The 18,650-nt window shown below is 37.0% G+C and overlaps 1 protein-coding gene across 5 annotated transcripts in view; it reads left to right on the top strand.

The window, feature by feature from the left end:
- BABAM2 (BRISC and BRCA1 A complex member 2) overlaps positions 1-18,650 on the top strand; it is a 357,253-nt gene that overhangs the window by 103,599 nt on the left and 235,004 nt on the right. For all 5 annotated transcript variants that reach the window (XM_072937993.1, XM_072937994.1, XM_072937995.1 and 2 more), the window contains exon 5: positions 6,160-6,354. In XM_072937993.1, the coding sequence (XP_072794094.1) occupies positions 6,160-6,354 (195 nt within the window). The remainder of the gene's footprint in view (positions 1-6,159; positions 6,355-18,650) is intronic.

Genomic DNA, 18,650 nt, shown 5'->3' with positions numbered 1-18,650 from the left:
GGATATGAGTAGTCTTCTTGGAGAGTAGTGGGGACCTGATAGTGCGGGTTGGAAGGGAGACTTACTTTATTCTTTATACTCTTTTATGCTATTGGAAAAATGTTACTTCTTTTACCATTTGTATAGTATTATTTCAGTGAGACTTTATGAAAAAGAAGAAATCAGGAAAATCACTTTTTTTTTGCTTACTAATAAGGTAACATACTTTTCATTTATTGTTTTCTAACTTTTTATTGAGATATAATGCTGATATAGCATTGTATTAGTTTTAGGCAAACAGCATTTTGATTTGATATGTGTATGTCTTGTGAAATTAATACCACAATAAAGTTAACTTCCATCACCATGCATAGTTACAGATTTCTTTTTCTTGTGATGAGAACTTTTAAGATTTACTCTCTTAGCAACTTTAAATTTATAGTACAGTATTGTATGTTATATACAATGTTAGAGTAGTGCAAAACTTTGTCGTAAGAAGTTTTAGATTTTTTAAAGAAATATTTCTAATTTATTCCTGTACTTCATCCTTTTATTAATTGACAATTTTTATTATAAGCTTTATTTTTTAAAAGAAAAAATTTTTCCCTTACAAGATATTTTTCCCTTCATTATTAGACAGTGATAGTCCCATTGGCTTATTTCTGTTCTTCATCTGCCAAAAGATCTGAACCTAGTACATTGTCTCCCAACTTTCTTCTTTCATTGGTGTCCTTGTGAATGAATTTGCTTCAGTATGGCTGAGAAGCCTTGCTTTGAATGAGTGAGACATAAATTGGGGGTGAAGTGAGCTCGTCATCTGAAAAAGTTAGCCTTCACTGTTTCTCGAATAAAGAAGCTCACATTAGGAGCTGCAGAAAGGTTGGACTTTTTCAAGTCTGCAGGGCCAGTGATTTGGGAGTTTAACATGTGTGGTGGAGTGTATTTGAGAGAAATGTGGGAAGGTTGAGGGCCACATGAGCAGGAGCGTCCCTCAGGTCAGGGAGCCTGGCCAGAGAGCCCAAGTGGGGGATCTGGACGTGGGACAGGTTGTGACTACCATGAGGCAGAGGCCCGCTCTTTGGTTAGAAACTGATTTCAGTGACCTGAATGGGGGAGAATTGGTAAGTTTACAGTCTACACTGTCAGTTGTTGACGCTTGAGTATCTTTAGGGTTATTCAACCTCTCTGGTTAACCAGTCTTTAAAAAACACTGGAGTAATACCTTCCCTGGAGTGCTTCATAGGTTTTTAGTGAGAATGAATAAAGTTTCATAATAGTAGTTAATTCTTTTGCTTTTGTCTATTTTCTTTTATTGCATTTTATCACATTTTCCTAGTGCATTTTTCATGACTCTTTTCTGTGTTAATATATTATGTGTCCTATGCCTACTCTCTTGACCATCCTCATTTCAGACCTCTTCTTCCATGCATTAGCAAAAATAAGTAGAATAAGAACTTTGTGCATAGAGAGAGAAACTTATTTTTCTCTTTTTCGTAAAGAGCCCTGTTAATTTATGCTGCCTCACTCTTTCCTTGAAGAAGCTACGGGCATTTTTTTCTATCTTCTACTTGAGAGAGGAAAGCCCCAATGTCCTGCATTGTTAGATCTGTTTTTAAAATATGCTTTAGTCTTAGGAAGTGACCAAAATCTTGTACATTTTCTGTGTTCTCCCCTTCCAGGCAAAGTAGTTCAAAGCACGAATTACTTAATATGTAAAAGTGGTCATGCAGCAGCAGTAGAGGAATTTTTTCATATCGAGCATGTCTCTGCTTCCCTTGATGGGAATGTTTTTCAGCTAAGTCATTTCCCAGTGAAGTGTGCATTGACTGGGAAGAGGTCAAATGCATTTCCATGTTTTGGGAAGTTGTGTTTAATGGAAAAGGACTGTTTGGCATGTCTTTACTATACATTTAACAATTAGGTTGAATCATTTGAAATGAATTCAAGTTGGTAAGATATTTGCCAGCTTAAATGCTTTCATAATTAAAAAAAAATTATGTGGATATAGGCTTGTAACTTGCCAATGGCTAAAGAGAAATAATGGAATTTAAAAAGTTTAAATTGAGGCCTTTTCTTTTTGTACTGGAATGAGGACTTGAATACATGGCCAGGAAATGGGAGATTGTGTATTTTTCCTCTTTATCAGTGTTTAATGATGATCTCGGAAGGAAATGCATAGCAAGCTACATAATGATCATTTTAAGTTCTATATTGTGTTGTTACATCCTATTGGTACTTTAAATGTGATCTTGAGTAGCTCAAAAGGAATTTTCAGGCTCTTGAGGTCCAGAGGTTTGTCAGTAAGGATTTTGTACTCTTCTTATCAAATCACTTTGTAGCAAGGGCCCTCTTTCATTTACTATATGATGCTGGAGCTCTTATTTTTAACTCTGTTTATTAAGTCTTTATTTGGATATCCCTTAAGACCTATCTTTCCTGGAAATAAAAGAGCATTTAGTGATATCCCCATTGTCATTGACTCCCTAAGTCATCCCATGCAGTGGAGCAAAGTAATTACCATCCTTTTGAAGGATGCCTTTCTTTACCTTTTGCTTATTTTCTTTTGATAGAAGACTTTTCTGGTGAGATTGGTCATAATATTAATGAATGTGATTTTCTGATATTATATAAATGAAATGTGTCAACATTTGGAAGATCTGCATAACTCAGTGAATCAGTATCTTCTATGACCAGTGCATGATGATACAGTCATAGATGAGTCAAAGATCCATTTAGAGTGCAGGATAGACAAATGGAATTTAGAGTAAGAGTGTAAAATATTTACTGATATAGTTTCAGATTCCACATTGCAACTAACCTTTAAGAAACTGCCACTTGTGGAGTTTTGGTGGAGTATCAAAGAAGAATATCCAGAATTATTTGAAAAGGCTATTAAAATAGTCCTCTCTCTTCAAAGAACATATTTGAATGAGGCTGGATTTTCTTCATATACTTCAGCCAAAACATGTTATAACATTGACTGTAAAAGCACATATGAGAATCCAGCTCTTTAATTAAACCAGACATTAAAGAGACTTCACAAGAATATGATGCAGTGCCATGCTTCTCATGATTTTGGGGGAAAATACAATTATTTCATTAAAAATCTTTTTATTTTAACATGTAGTAGTGCTGTTATTTTAAAATTAAATATTTTAAAAATTTCTGTTTTGATTTTTAATATAGTAAATTTAACCCATATAATTCATGTATATAGAAGTTCTTTGGGTCTTTAATACTTTTTAAGATAGTGTAAAAGGTTCCTAAGACCAAATGTGTAAGAACTTCTGCTGTGGTGCTTAATCAGAGACTTGGAGCCACATTACGTAAGTTTGAAACCCAGCTTTATTGTTTAACATTTGTGAGCTTGGACAAGATACAGAACTACTTTTTGACCTCTGTTTCTTCATCTATAAAATGGTATAATAATAAAACTTATAAGGTTGTCATAAGGATTAAGCTGAATATATGAAAAGTTCTTAGAACTTATATAGGACTCAGCAAGCTGTGTAATTCTCAGCTGTTGAACATTTGTAATGTGGTGTTTTCCTTATGGATGCTAAGTTTGTAGATTTCTAGAGATTGGGTGTTTTTAAGTATTAACATGGGCTATTATTAGTGAAGTTCCTTTACTTTTTCTCTACCCTTTTTTTCTCAAAGACAGTGGTTCTCAACCTTTGGTGCGTGTTAGAATCACCTGGGGAGCTTTAATGAAAAAACAAAACAACACACCTCAATACCCAAGACACACCCCAGATTAACCCAGTTAAATGAGAATCTGGAGGTGGGGGGCAGGTAGAGCCCAAGCATTAGTATTTCTAGGTGATTCCATTATGAAGATTGATGACCACTACTCTGACGACTGAATATTCAGACCCTCTGCCCTTGGATTCTGTCTTTCCCTCCATGTTCTCAAATAAATTGGAACTAATCTCTCTCCCCTACCTCTCACATCACTGTACTTGGAGGTGTGGTTGGTGTTCCTGCTCTTCAGTGCTCCTGTCAAGGAGATTGTCTTTCCCTGTTCCCTAACCCCCATCCCCAGCTTTAGAACTGAGGCCAGCAGACAGTAAGCCCCACCACTCCCTCCTTGTCATCCAGAGACATTCTTTGAAGATTTTAGCACATGGCTTATTGTTACTTTCTCAGTAGTATTGCTCTTGTCATGATTCCAGGTGATTTCATATTCATATAAATGCGCCTTCCAACACGCTGGCCTCCCAGTCCCAGACTTACTTTCCTCCAGTGACCTCGTTTTCCCCCTTCCTCAACTGGACACACTGTCAGCCAGACCTTGTCAGACCAGTTACCCATCACCTCCATCATCTCAGCTGCAAACATCCCATTCTCTGAGGATCGCTTTTGTCTTTCTGATTTGTTCTTTTTAGTATCTAAACTCTAACAATTCTTCCAGCTCACCAGGACCATTAGCCCTACCACCTTTTCACTAATTCTCACTTCCCTTATGAACTTACTTTGCTTTTTCCTGGCTGAGAGTCCATGGTCCATAATTATAATCATTCTTTTGCAAACTCTCTGAGATCACTTGCCCCTCTTCCTTTTGTATTTACCTGGCAAAATCCCTACCTTTGTTAAATCCATATTCTTCCCATTCCCACATTGCATCGCACCCAGGCAAGGGAATTTATGCAAACTGGTCTCAAAGATCCAAGTTCAGTGGGGCTTTTAGTGATATGTGGAATCCCTCCTCCATTTTCCCAGTCCATTTATTGTTTATTGCTCTAAATGACTATTTCACATTTTCTTCTCCAACTTCCAATATCTGTCCCCCCGCCCCCGCCTTCCTTACTCTCAGCTGATGACCTATTTCAAGGAGAAAATACAAGCTCTCAGGAGAGAATGACCACAAGCTCCTGCCACCACATGGGACTGCGTGCCTGCATTCCTACTCCTCGGATGGCCTTTTCTCTTGTTTCTGTGGATGGACTCTCTGTGCTTATTTCCAAGGCCAACCCTCTTGGAGATCCCATTCCTACCTACCTATTCATTATTCTCTCCCATGGTATTCCCTTCTCCCCCTTTTATGTCAGCATGTCTTCCCCTCTCTATGGGATCTTCCGCCAGGCTGTAGACATCTGAGCAAAACTCTCTTGACCCCACTTTCCCCCTAGTTACCAGTTTGAATTGTCTGCACTAGCTGTCAGCAATTTCCTTCTAACTGTTCTCTCTTAAAACCTCCATAGTCAAGCTTTTACTTCAACGAGATAGCGCTTGCTGAGGACACTGCTGACCTGCGTGTTAACAGACCCTGCAGTCCATTCCGAGGTCTCATCTTAACTCATCAACACCATTTGACACAACTGATCACTTCTTTCTCTTGAAGCCCTTCCTTCACCAGGTTTCAGGGATGCACGCTGTATTTTTCTCAGTATTTATTACTATTTATTATTTATTTTGGCACACTGAAATGTAAGCTCCTTGAGCAAGGACTTGGCTTGTTCTTGTCACTGCCTCCAACAGTGGTTGATACATAATAAGTACTTGATATGTATTTGTTGAATGAACGTGAGCTTGAAAATCTCTTTGTACTTACCAGATCTTCCCCCGTTCCCAGCTCCTTTCCTGGTCATAAGCTATCACATATTTCCTTCCTCTTTTTCTCTGAACTTTGCATTTTCTTAATGGTATTTTCCCTCATCTCTAATCTATTTGTATCTTTTTCAGGCTGAACCACCACCATTATGCATATATTTCTGTGGGGCTCTGATGTTTACAGAGCATTTATTTATATCTGATATTACGGATGCCGATGGTCTGTGGATCTCATTTGAATGATATTAGCATTTAATGCTGATTTTAGGTGCAGATGGAAAAAAATTAAAATTATAAAAGGATAAGAAACAAATTAAATCTTCCAGGACTAACATTACGGTCTTCTAAGTTTCTTGTTTTATTACTACCCTCCTTTACACTTCACTGTTTCTGCCTACTCACAACGGAATTCCTCCTTGATTTTCTGCACGAATTTTCAGAAGGCAGGAGAAATCACCAAGCTCAAAAGACCCTTCTAACTTCAGCTCTGAGTTTATTGTTAGTTAAGAGTAGTCTGTTTCTCCTAGATTTTCATCTCTTTTTTCCCTCTGTGCTGGTGTGCTAATGTGATACTGGACTTGGACGAAAATTCATTTGTTACTGGTCTTTTATTTTTGGCTTCTACAGAACCTTGCCTCCTGGAACCCATCAAATCCTGAATGTCTCTTACTTGTGGTGAAGGAGCTTGTGCAACAATATCACCAGTTTCAATGCAGCCGCCTCCGTGAGAGCTCCCGCCTCATGTTTGAATACCAGACATTACTGGAAGAGCCGCAGTATGGAGAGAACATGGAAATTTATGCTGGGAAAAAAAACAACTGGGTAAGGTTTTTCGAGAATGGGGAAAAAGAGTCACTTTATCTGTAATAGTATAAAATAATCAATTGAGATGTTTATTTATAATTAACCCTGGCCATTTCCTTAGATAAACATGATTCAGATTGTCTCTGTACTTTGTCAGTTGCACATCCCCAGCCCCTGACTTCTGAACATCTGGGGCTAGGGATGTGAGACTCCAAATTTTATAAGCTTCCCAGGTGATACCTTTCATGAGGGTCTCTTCAAACTCTAAATTATGGGCAAATATATAGTATCCCAGTCAGATGAGAGGTCAGTAACTCTGGACGTAGCTAGTTATATGGAGCCTTTTATAGTTTCTTTACATCGTGTGGTCCTTTAAAAATGCAAGCCAGAGCCTGTCACTCCTCTGCCCAAAACTTTCATATACCTTTCTTTTTCTCTCTTAGTAAAAGCCGCAGTCCTTCCTGTGATGTAAAAAAGCTCTATGTGATCCCCATCTTCACCTTCCTCCGTCTGACCTTCCTTCTTTCTCCATCTCCTACTTTCCTGTCTAAAAATAATCAGCTCCAGCCACCCTAGCACTCTTGCTGCACTGCAGATGCAGCAGATGTGCTCCTGCCCCAGGGTCTTTGCATGGCTTTCCCGTTGTCTGGCCTGTTTCCCCTGATATTCACAAGGCTGACACCCTGCCTGCTCAGAGTTTTCAGTCGTGCTCTGTTCTTAAGCAATGCCTGCATTAACACCCCAAATTTTTAAAAACAACTTTCTAGGTATAATTTTGATACCATAAATTCACTCGTTTTAAGTGTAAAATTTAATGATTTTTAAAAATAAAGTTGCCAACTTGAGCAACCACCATCAGTCCAGTTTTAGAATGGTTCCATCACCCCAGTAAGATCCCCCAATTAGAATTAATCCTGTTCCCACCTCCAACCCCAGGCAACCACTAAACTCATTTCTGTCTGTGTAGATTTCCTTTTCTGAACATTTCATGTACAGGCAATACCTGGGAAATATTGTGGGTTCAGTTCCCAACCATTGCCAAAAAACACCCAAATAACGTAGTAAAGCGAGTTACATGAATTTTTCAGTTTCCCAGTTCATATAAAAGTTATGTTTACATTATACTGTAGTCTGTTAAGTGTGCAATAACATTATATCTAAAAAACAATGTACATACCTTAATTAAAAATACTTTATTGCCAAAAAATACTACCCATCATCTAACAATGCAGGATTGCCACAGACCTTCAATTTGTAAAGAATACAGTATCTGCAAAGGGCAATAAAGTGAAGCCCAGGAAAACAAGGTCTGCCTGTGGTGGAATCACACAACATGTTGTCTTTTATGATTGGATCCTTTCACTTTTCACACTGTCAGTGGTTTGAGGTTCATCCACGTTTAGCATGTATCAGTACTTCATTTCTTTTTATGACTGAGTAATATTCCACTGGATGGGCATATCACAATTTGTTTATCCATTCACCAATTGATGGACATGTGGGTTGTTTTTACTTTTTGATTGTTACGAACAATGCTGCTATAAATAAACATTCACATGCAGGTCTTTGTAACATTCCCTTTTAAAATTGTAACTTGCAATTCCCCCTGTCTTTACCCTGTTCTACTTTTTTTTTTTTTTGGAATCTATTTATAACAAACCATATAATTAACAAATTGTATTAGTTATATGTTGCTGCATAAAATAATCATTCCAAAATTTAGGGACTTAAATCAATAATGTTTATTATCATAGTTTTGGTTTGTTGGGGATCTGGGTAGACCCTCTGTTTCAGGGTCTCTCGTAGACTGCAGTCAAGGTACTGGCCAGGGCTGCAGTCATCTTAAGACTCAACTGGAGATGGACCCATTTTAAGTTCATTCCTGTGATTGTTGGCACTGTTGTGGGCTGTTGACCTAGGGGTCTCATTTCAGTTCTGGCTGTTGGCTGGAGGCTGCCCTCAGTTCCTTGCCTCTTCTAGGGCCGCTCCACAGGGCAGCTTATAAGATGGCAGCTGGCTTCACCAGAGCAAGCAGGCAGGAGTGAGTAAGATGTGTGAGCGAGACAGAAATCACAGATTTATTACCTAATCTCTGAAATGACATCTCATCACTTTTGCTGTATTCTGTTTCTTAAATCTAGTCTACACACTGAGGGGGAATTATATAAGAGTGTGAATACCAGGGATCATTGCAAGCCAGTTGGAAGCAACCTACCACGCTTACTTGTTATGCTTATTGTTTGTTTGTCTCTCCCCACAGGAATGTAAAATTCCATGAAGGCAGGGATCTTTTTTTCTGTTCACTAGTATATTATAAACATCTACAACAGTGCCTGCCATATTGTTTATAGTCCGTAAACATTTGTTGAATGAATGAATGAACAAACTCTAGTTTATTTCAGCACAGAAAAAGTTTAGGTTCCCTTCTCTGTATTAGTTCTTTTAAATTTTACTTAGTATTTATTTTCTTAGGTTAAATATGCCTCTCGCTTTTTGTTCTTCAGCTCTTTCTTAGAGTACATTTTTCCCAAGGTCTTATACATGATTTATTGCTTTGAATCAGTAGGATTAAAATTTATTCTTGTTACAAATCGTCTTGTTTGTTCAGTTCAAGGTTTTTTTTTTTTGGTTATTTTGTAAATTTATTTTGTTTATTTTATTGTGGTAAAAGATACATAAAATTAAATTTACCATCTTAACCATTCTAAGCATACAGTTTAGTAGTGTTGAGTACATCCACATTGTTGTGCAGTAGTAGATCTCTAGAACTTTCCCATCGTGTAAAACTGAAACTCTGTGTCAATTTAAATACTAATTCCTCTTCCCTCCAGCCCTTGGCAACTACCTTTTCACTTTCTGATTCTATGATTTTGGGTCTTTTAGATACCTCATGTAAATAGAATCCTACAGCATTTGTCCTTTTGTGACTGGTTTATTTTGCTTAGCATAATGTCTTTGAAGTTGATCCATGTTGTTGCATGTTACTGGATTTCTTCCCGTTTTAAGGCTGCCTAGTATCTATTGTACATTTATATCATGTTTTGTTTATCCATTCATCCAAAGGGTGGACATTTGCATTGCTTACACCTCTTGGCTATTGTGACTAATGCTGACTGCACATGGGTATATACAAAAATCCTGCTTTGAATGCTTTTGAACGTACCCCTAAAGTAGGATTGCTGGATCATATTGCTGATTCTATTTTTAATTTTTTGAAGAATCTCTATGCTGTTTTCCATAATGGCTTACCATTTTATAGCAGCAGTTCCAGGTTTGAAACTATTATTTTGAAACTTTAATCTGTTCACATGGATAGTGAGTTGGACAAGTTGGACTTGTTGGACTTAGTTTATCCTCTAGCTCCAGTATTTCTCTTATTAAATAATCAACTTAGTTGTCCTCAAAAAAGGTGTTTGGTTAATTTGGCATGATTTCTTCTTGGTCAACCTGTGTTATCTTTAGTGCTGATAGACTCATTTAAAGACAAGAATCACTGTCAAACTAATTGATCTTTAGTTTTAAGGCTTTTCATTCCCATTCAATTCCCCCTTTTAATAGTAAGGCTGAATTTAAATGTATCCAGTTTTATGGCACTGTTTCTGAACTAAGAATTTTTGAAATTATGTTTATTGGCCTAGTTGATACTTGACTTACAGTTATTCTGGGTGTAGAAGTTTAAATGTATTTAAAGTAGCTAGATAGTTTGAATTTAGAGTATATTTAAAACTTCCCATTTAATGTTATTGATTCTCCATTCTTTACTTATAAAGTCTACTACTGCTATATTTACCCCAGTTTATTTTGATTTACCATTGAGTAATATGTAAACATTAGGGCAGTGGTTATGGACTTAGGGAAGTAAATAAACTGAGAATCCCCATAACAAGGTAAGGTGAACAATTAGAGGGTAAGCTGACAGCAGATCAGCCCCCGGGAGGACCCAGTAGAAGTGGGAGCTGAGATTCTAGAAGTAAAATATAGGCATATGAGTTAGTTCCTGGTCCAGAAGCAGGGTATAAAGATGAGTCATGAAGAGTGAAGCACATTTGAGCTTGGCGTGCTGGTTCAGGAATGTGTTAAAGGATGGCTTGCTAATGGAATACAAATCCATACCAAGAATCTGGTTGAGAAACACAGGACCCTAACAGAAAGAAAGGAGTTTGATTTTGAGCCAAGATTTTTTGAGTCAGGTATTGTATTAGTTTCCTATTGCTGCTGTAAAAAATTACAACAGACTTGGAGGCTTAAAACAACACAAATGTATTATAGTTCTGGTGGTCAGAAGTCTGAAATGGGTCCCCTTGGGCTAAAATCAAAGTGTTGGCGAGGCTGCGTTCCTTCTGAAAGCTCTAGGGGAGACTCTTTGAGGACATTTTAAAAACTGGCAGATATGCTGCAGAGATATTATCTCTGAGAAGTTATGGAGGAGCAAAAAGATCCTAGAGGACTGTAGAAAGTAAAAACATTCTGGAGATTTTTAGAAGAAATTACACGCAGGTCTTTTAAGTGGATGATTTGCAGACATTTAAATAAGAATGCAGTAGTCAGTTAAAGTAACAGTTGGGTAACTAACAAACAGTCATGGCAAATATATTTTACCCTTTTAAGGGAAGTGAATATCATTGACTTAGATGATCTCACTTTCAATAAAGCATTCAGTCCTTCCTTAGTAGTCTGCTAACTATATGCTCCTTTCTTAGTTGTTTGAATGTATGGAAGAGCTATGCCGAAAAGATATACCTCTTGTCGGCCCTTAGGTGTCTTGTGGACTGTCACAGCTTATCCTTTGACCCTATTTTGTTCATTGTTCTATTAGGTTATTGAAAATTGTGCTTTTCAGTTTACTACAGAATCAATATTTAAAATTATTTTTATATTTATATGCACTGGGGTGCTGTGCCAGACCCATAAGATAGGCCAGGGTAGGACTGATACACATTTATGGAAAGTCCATGATGCTAGATTTTGCTAGATAAAAAAAGCAGTCAGCTTTTGCTTTTGAAGGTGTTAAAATCCAGTTGAGAAAACTCAAACATATTTGTAAGAAATGATATAGCAGTGCTGGATAGATTAAATCTCATGTGCAATGTACAGCCTGTATATAAATTCAGAAGAAGACTCAATCACTGAGGAATGGAGTGACTGAAGAAAGCCTTCACTAATGAACCAGAACTGACATAGGCCCTAAAGAAAGGTGGACATATATAGCATTATAGGTAGAGGAGGTCAGTAGGTTATATGGTTGGAGAAAAACTTAGAGACATAGCATACATGGGGAACAAGAATTATAAGCATACATATGACTGGTTTACCAATCAAAAAATCACATCCATTATGTTATATTGGAGTATTCTAGCAAAAGGACATTTTTATGTGAAATAAATTGATATATGAAATAAATTGAAATGTGGAAATTAATATACTCTCCAAATAAAACATTGTAAGACTCAATATGTTCTTCCTGGGTTAAATGTTAATCCATGTGTTTTGATTCTCCTGATCGTACTAGTCCATCTGATAAATATTTTCTGTAATAAATCCAAGAGAGCATAACCATTGAATATCCTTAGATTACAAAATCCTGTATTCATTTGAGAGAATGGTGACTTTTTTGTTGCATCAGATTTCTTTTTTTTAATTGAAGTATAGTTGATATACAATTTGATATAGGTGTATAATACAGTGATTCACAATTTTTAAAGGTTATGTTCCATTTATAGTTATAAAATATTTACTATATTCCCCGTGTTGTACAGTATATTTGAGCTTATTTTATACCTAATAGTTTATACCTCTTAGTCCCTTACCCCTAGATTGCCCCCCTTCCCTCTCCCCACTGGGAACCACTAGTTTGTTCTCTGTAGGATGGTGACTTCTTGTTTTCACCTTTGTCATCACTGAAGTTTTCTTTCTGCCACGTGTGTTCACATTCTTAATCTTCCATTTCTGCTCTAAAAGTATGAGGCTCTTAAAAACCTGAGATGCCTCTTCCATTTTACTGTCAGCTGGCAAATGGAAAAAATTTAAAAACATAATAAAAGAGGGAGAGGTCTCTGAACTCCTGTCAGCTTCTGACAAGCATGCTAATTTGAAATACAGTTCTTCCTCCAACCCACCGCAGGCACTCTTCTTTTTTCTCCTCGACTTCCAGTTAGAGTTTCAGCAAGTAAACACTTGAAAGCAAACATTAACCCCCACTACCCCACTGCCAAACTCTACTAATTCTTTGCCTTTGTCTCCTGAAATTGATTCTCTTACTGCTTTGCCCATCTCCTTTAATGAGTAGGTAGGAGTTTTGAACATTGTATTCCTAGTCTGTGCTGGTTTTACAATTTTTAAGAAACACCCATTTTTTTTTTTTTTTAATGAGGAGAAAACAGATGATACGTTGGGATGCAAGCTTACCTGTTCAGAATGAACAATACTTGGGTGCATGTTATTTTTAAGGGTATATTAAATCATTATAGATTCATAAGAAGTTGCAAAACAGTATGGAGAGGTCTTACATACCCTTCACCCAGTTTCCCCCACTGGTTATATTTTACATAACCAAGAAACTGACATGGGTACAACGTATGTACATGCCATCTTATCACATGAGTAACTTCCTGTAATCACAACAGCAGTCAAGATCACCACAAAGATCTCTCTCCTGCTACCTCTTTGAGCAGAGTTATTTTTAAGATTGGAACTTTAATTTTGATGAATGCCACAATGTAAGCTTACAGGTATTAAAATTATATATACTGTTCTGATAACAGTGTATCAAATAAAGGTACATGGTAAGTTTTCTCAGTGGGTAAAGCCTAAGGTCCCTATTGTACGTATCACCTGTCTTGTCAGTGTTTCCTGCATTTATCTGTTGTATCTGAAGAACCAGTGTTTGTTTAATAGCAACAAAGCCCAGTAAGCAAATTTGTGAATTTTTCTTTGGCTTTTGTTTTCATTCCCAGAACTCAAAGTTAGCTCATCATACCTAATGTTTTGATCAAAGGCATTTTTTCTTTTCTGCTATGAAATGAATGTTTTGAGATGTTTAAAACCACATCTTTTCCCATATTTTACATATTAAAGATCACCAGTAGGTGATCTGTGAGATAAAACATTTTTTTAGCAACCAATTTTTCCCCTTTGTGGGTATTTTTAAACTAGTGGTATATAATGAAGAATGTGAAGCAGTTACCCTTTTTTTGTTGTTGTATTTGACCCCAAATCCCAGTAAGATTTTAAGAATTTATGACTTATAAATTAAACTCTGGCAACATCTGAAATTCCTGTGCAGAAAAGAAAGGAACCATTTCATGGTAGCTCCTCGCTTAAGTTAATGCCTAATGCCCCTGTCATCGCATCTCGCTGTGCCATTACATCTGAAGGGAAAGTGGATAAGCAGTGTTAAAAGATAAACTGAGACATATTAGAATTTCTAAGAGTTTATTCGAGCGAACGTTGATGCAGGGTGGTTAGGTGCTTTCTACTGATCAGAGTTAGGGCCAAGGTTTTTAGAAGACTTGGAAGCAAACAGGAAAATTATGTGATTGGCTATAGCTTAAGTGGCTGCATTATTTGGGAAAGACTAGCTCGCTATTTGTGATTGGTTGTTTTTCTTAAACTTGAGGCATTTACAAGGATTGATTCTGGCTAACGGTTTGGTTTGCTTAAGTCTGCTACCAAGGCATTAGGTCTACCTCGGTATGTAGTGGCCTCCCTGCTTGATTATTTTATAGCTGTGTTAAAGTGTGAGCTCTTCTAGGGCTAAGGCCATCTAGAAATGTGTTGTAGAGAGAGGGATCTGGGAGGCAGGAGCTTTGGGTTCTAATTCTGTCATTAAGTTTTGTGTGTATGTGACTAAAGCTTTTCCATGTGTCACTTTCCTGGAGATAACGACTCTGTCACCCCAACCTTGACATGGAGATTAAATTAGGTTCCATGTGGGTGGGAAGCAAACAGAATGAAGCAAATGTGAAGTTGTGCGATACAAAGCACTATTATTATATTAGCCTTCTTTTCTATATATTTGAAGTAACATTATAGAAGGTGCTCAATAAATTCTAGTTCCGTGCTTGTTTCTGTATTACGTCTGAGAATGCTGTTGATCATAAAGTACCCTGTGTAGGCCAGCAGAAGTTGCTATTACCAAGCTGCAGATAAAGTATGGAAAGCAAGGGGGAAAGGAAAAGGTACTTTTTAAAGAAGGAAAGCATTGCTTATCTTTCCAGGAGTAGTTTTGATGGAGCCTGGAGGATGGGGGAAAAGATTTCAGGGTATCAGGAAGGGAAGTGGTGAAGACAAAGTAAAGACAGTAGGTTTAGACAGTGTTTGGAGGAAGAGGGGAAAAGCATATTAGCTGCAAGAGGCAATGGGGTCCCTTGATCCTTCCCACTAACCAGGTGTCATTTCCCAGCCATCCTGTCAGGAGTGTCCTAGGTTCATGGCCTTTGGCAGCTGAGGTAGGTCTTCAGGTGTTTGTGACGGAAAGTATCTAACTTAACGTAGGAATTAATGATAATGGAAAAATATCTTCAACTGTGCTGCCCAACACAGGAGCCCCTGGTCTTAAATATGTGGCTCTTGATCACTTGAAATGTGGGTAGCCTGAACCGAGATGTATGCAAATGTAAAATACACGGCAGAGCTCAAAGAACTGGTACAAAAAATGATCTCATTAATAATTTTTTATGTTGATTATATGTGGAAATGATAATATTTTGGACATATTAGGATATATTATTAAAATTAATTTCACCCGTTTTTCTTTACCTTTTGAAATGTGGCCATTAGAAAATGTTAAATAATCTCAAATCGCATATGTATACACGGCTCACCCTTGTGTGTTGCGTTATCTTTCTCTTGGACACCACTGTACTAGAAGGGCGGGAGAGGAGGGCCAGAGTGCTCTCAGAAGAGGGGCCAGGATATCTGGAGGGTCTGGAAGTGGATGGCTTTCTTACCACTGGCTACGAGGATGGAGTAGTGTTCTGATGAAGCCAGTCCCCTGTATGTAGCAGGGATACAGGGGCCTCTCATGCTCCCCGTTTGATTTATGCTACTTGGGAGTCATACCCCAGTGGCATTTGAGCTGTAACTTGTAGTTGCTCCTCTGGAAAGAGTGTATGTAGCATGATAGTCAAATCTGTTACAGTCACTTCTTGGAACTGCACAAATTTATTTGTTTTTGCTTTTAACCACATAGAACTGTTAGAAGTTGAACATTATTTAAAATAACTGAATCCATGACAAGGGCTCTCACATTTTTATTGTGTGTGTACTGAAATTTGTTATATTGAATTTTGACCTGTATGTCAGTAGGAGTACTTAGGATCTTGCTCGCTGTAGTTTACATCTTAAGTTTTTACTTTATTCACTAAAAGTAGTGTGTGTGTGTGTGTGTGTGTGTGTATGAATGAGTGTACCCAGATTACTTCATACCTCAAGACATTTAAAGTGGATATGATAGCTGTCTCAATCTTACTGACATTTAAAAGGACCTTTATTATTATTTTTTAAATAATACAAGTATCAGTAGAAAATTTGGTTTCTTGAGTAGCAGGACACATCAAGTGGAAAAGATGTGGTTTTACAGAAGCCTGTAAAACACAAAGGAACCCTTTCTGTTTCCTCTGCCTGCACCTTGCAGGGCAGCGTATGAGGAAGGGCTGGAATTGAGTCACCAAATTGTATTTGGGAAGCCACTTGTTTGTTCTGAAGTCTTGGGTGCTTTGCCCCATTTTTGATGGCATTTAGATGTTGGGAAGACCCCTTGCAATTTCCTCCACATGAAGAGAATCTACAAGTATCTTTAAAGGACCAGCCGAGTCCAGTTTTTAAAGCTTTCTCTTCATATAGTAAAAGGATAAAGATGAAGAATCTTGCATTGGAAGTGTTTGGTAAGAAAGCCCCTCGGACTTTTTTATGGCCTTTGGGAAATACACAAATAACTCAACCCCGCCTCCCCCAAAGAGTTTCCTAGTTTTTCAGTTATTTTCAATGAATTTATGGTGACACTAACTTTTTCACCATAAAAACTGCGGGAACCATGTTGATTCAATCAGGAGGCACCTCAGCCAAACAGAATTCTTGCCTGGGAGTTTGGAGTTAGTTCTGAAAGAGTAAGATTGGTCCTGTTATGAGTAGCTGGTCTGTAACATGTAAATCTGGAAGCTTTTTTTCCCTCATAGCATCTAGTCAAAACAATCAAAAAGTGGTAAATAGAGAGAAGGTGACTGTAACAGGAACCACAGAGATAGCAGAGATAAGAAACCGAGAAAAAATTCTGGGGGCAGTAGAGGACTTTGAACTGAGGCTGGGCTGCTTTTTTAATCTTAGATTCCCTAAGATACCTCATTTCTTTTTAATAAATTGTCTTTTATTTGCTCAAGTGAGTTTGAATTAGAATTCTGTCACCTGATGCTGAGTCCTAACTCAGTAACCTCCAAAGCATCCTGTAAATCTCTTTCTCAAAGCGTTGTAATTGTAATACTTTGTCTAGTCAAGACAGACTTTAAGCTCCATGAAGACAGATTGTATTTTGTTGGTCTTAAGATTTCCATTACCCAGCCTGGGTCTTGGCACCGCAGGTGCTCAGTAGTGTTTGTCGAATACATGAATTACAAATATCTCATTATACACACTTTTAATTTTCAAATCCCTTAAACTTTTTTTGAGTGGGCAATATGTTCATATTATTCAAAAATCAAAATGTATTAAAATATATTTAGTGAGAAGTCTCCCTCCATCATTGTCTTGTCCCTCCCACCCAAATCAAACCACCTTCCTTTCCTTCTCTCACACCAAGGAAGCACTGGTATAACTTTTTCTAGTGTAGCTTTTCAGTTTCTTTATGTACATATAATCAAATACAAATATATATATATTCTCTTTTTTATGCAAATGATAACATATATACTGTTTTATACCTTACTTTTGACTTAATGTAGCACAGAGATTTTTTTCCATATAAACATTCCTTTTTAAAATAATTGTATATTATTACATTGTATAATTGAACCATAGTTTATTTAATCTGAATTCTATTGCTGGGTATTAAAGTTGCTTTAAATCTTTCTCTGTTACAAACAATACTGTAATAAATAGTCTTGTATATGTCACGTTGCATGTGTTCAAGTATGTCTGTAATATAAGTAACTAGAAGTGGAATTGCTGGATCAAAGCTTATATGTGCTTATAATTTTTTTAAAATTAGCTATCTAGGTTAGTAGTCACATAGGTTTTATTTTTTAATTTTTTTGGTAGGGGGAGATAATTAGGTTTACTTATTTATTTATTTATTTTATGGAGGTATTGGAGATTGAACCCAGGACCTCGTGCATGGTAAACACATGCTCTACCACTGAACTATACCCTCCCCCCACCATGTATTTATAATTTTATCACCAGAATGCTCTCATAAAGTTTATACCAATTTATTAACCCAGCAACGATAGATGAGAGTGATTGTTTCTCTATAGCATTACCAATCGTATATTAATATATTTGCAAATTTCTGTTCATTTCCACTTTGCATAATGGCCAAGTTGCTCCTGTTGGACCAACCCATCCACAGATATAAAGCCATGTGCCTCAGGGCTCTGGAGAGTAATCAAAAGCAGGCAGATACTGGATGGGGGTTGATACTTAGGGGGGAAAACAAAGCTTATGTATGGGACAAGGTCAAAATATCTAATATGCGAAGGTGAAGCCCTAGAAGGAGACGAGGGGAGAAAAAGAAAGCAGGAAAATATTAGATTAAATAATGCCCAGATATTTCCAAATATGATGAAAGAACTATATTTACAGATTCAAGAATCTCAACAATCTCAATTCAAGAATCCCAACTAAGACAAATGCAAGGAAAAAACAAGGCACGTCATAGTGAAAATACTAAAAACCAAACATAAAGAGAAAATCTTAAGTGACCACGAAGGTAACACTTTATATGTAGCTGAAAATTGTGTCACTGGTAACTTTTCATCAAAAACAATGGAGGTGAGAAGACAGTGCAGTGATATCTTTAAAGTGCTGATAGATTTCTGTCAATCTGGTGAAAAATGATGTTCAATTTAGTTTTAATTTGTATTTCTTTTGATATGAATGTGATTAAGCATTTTTTCATGTTTAAGAGTCATTTGTATTTCTTTTCTGTATATCGTTTCCTGTTATTTTCTTGGGTTTTTAATCTCTTTTTGATTAAGAGCATTAACTCCTTATGATGGAGTTGCAAATAAACTTTCCTTAGTTTGCCAGTTGTCTTTTGACTTTGCCAGTGGTATTTTTTCGCCATCCAGAAAATTTTTATGTTCAGGTAGTTTAGTTTATCT

This window comes from Vicugna pacos, chromosome 15 (genome assembly GCF_048564905.1).
Source record: "Vicugna pacos chromosome 15, VicPac4, whole genome shotgun sequence".
NCBI lineage: Eukaryota > Metazoa > Chordata > Mammalia > Artiodactyla > Camelidae > Vicugna > Vicugna pacos.
The sequence above is the reverse complement of the archived record's forward strand: the minus strand, read 5'-3'. Positions and strand labels throughout refer to the sequence as shown.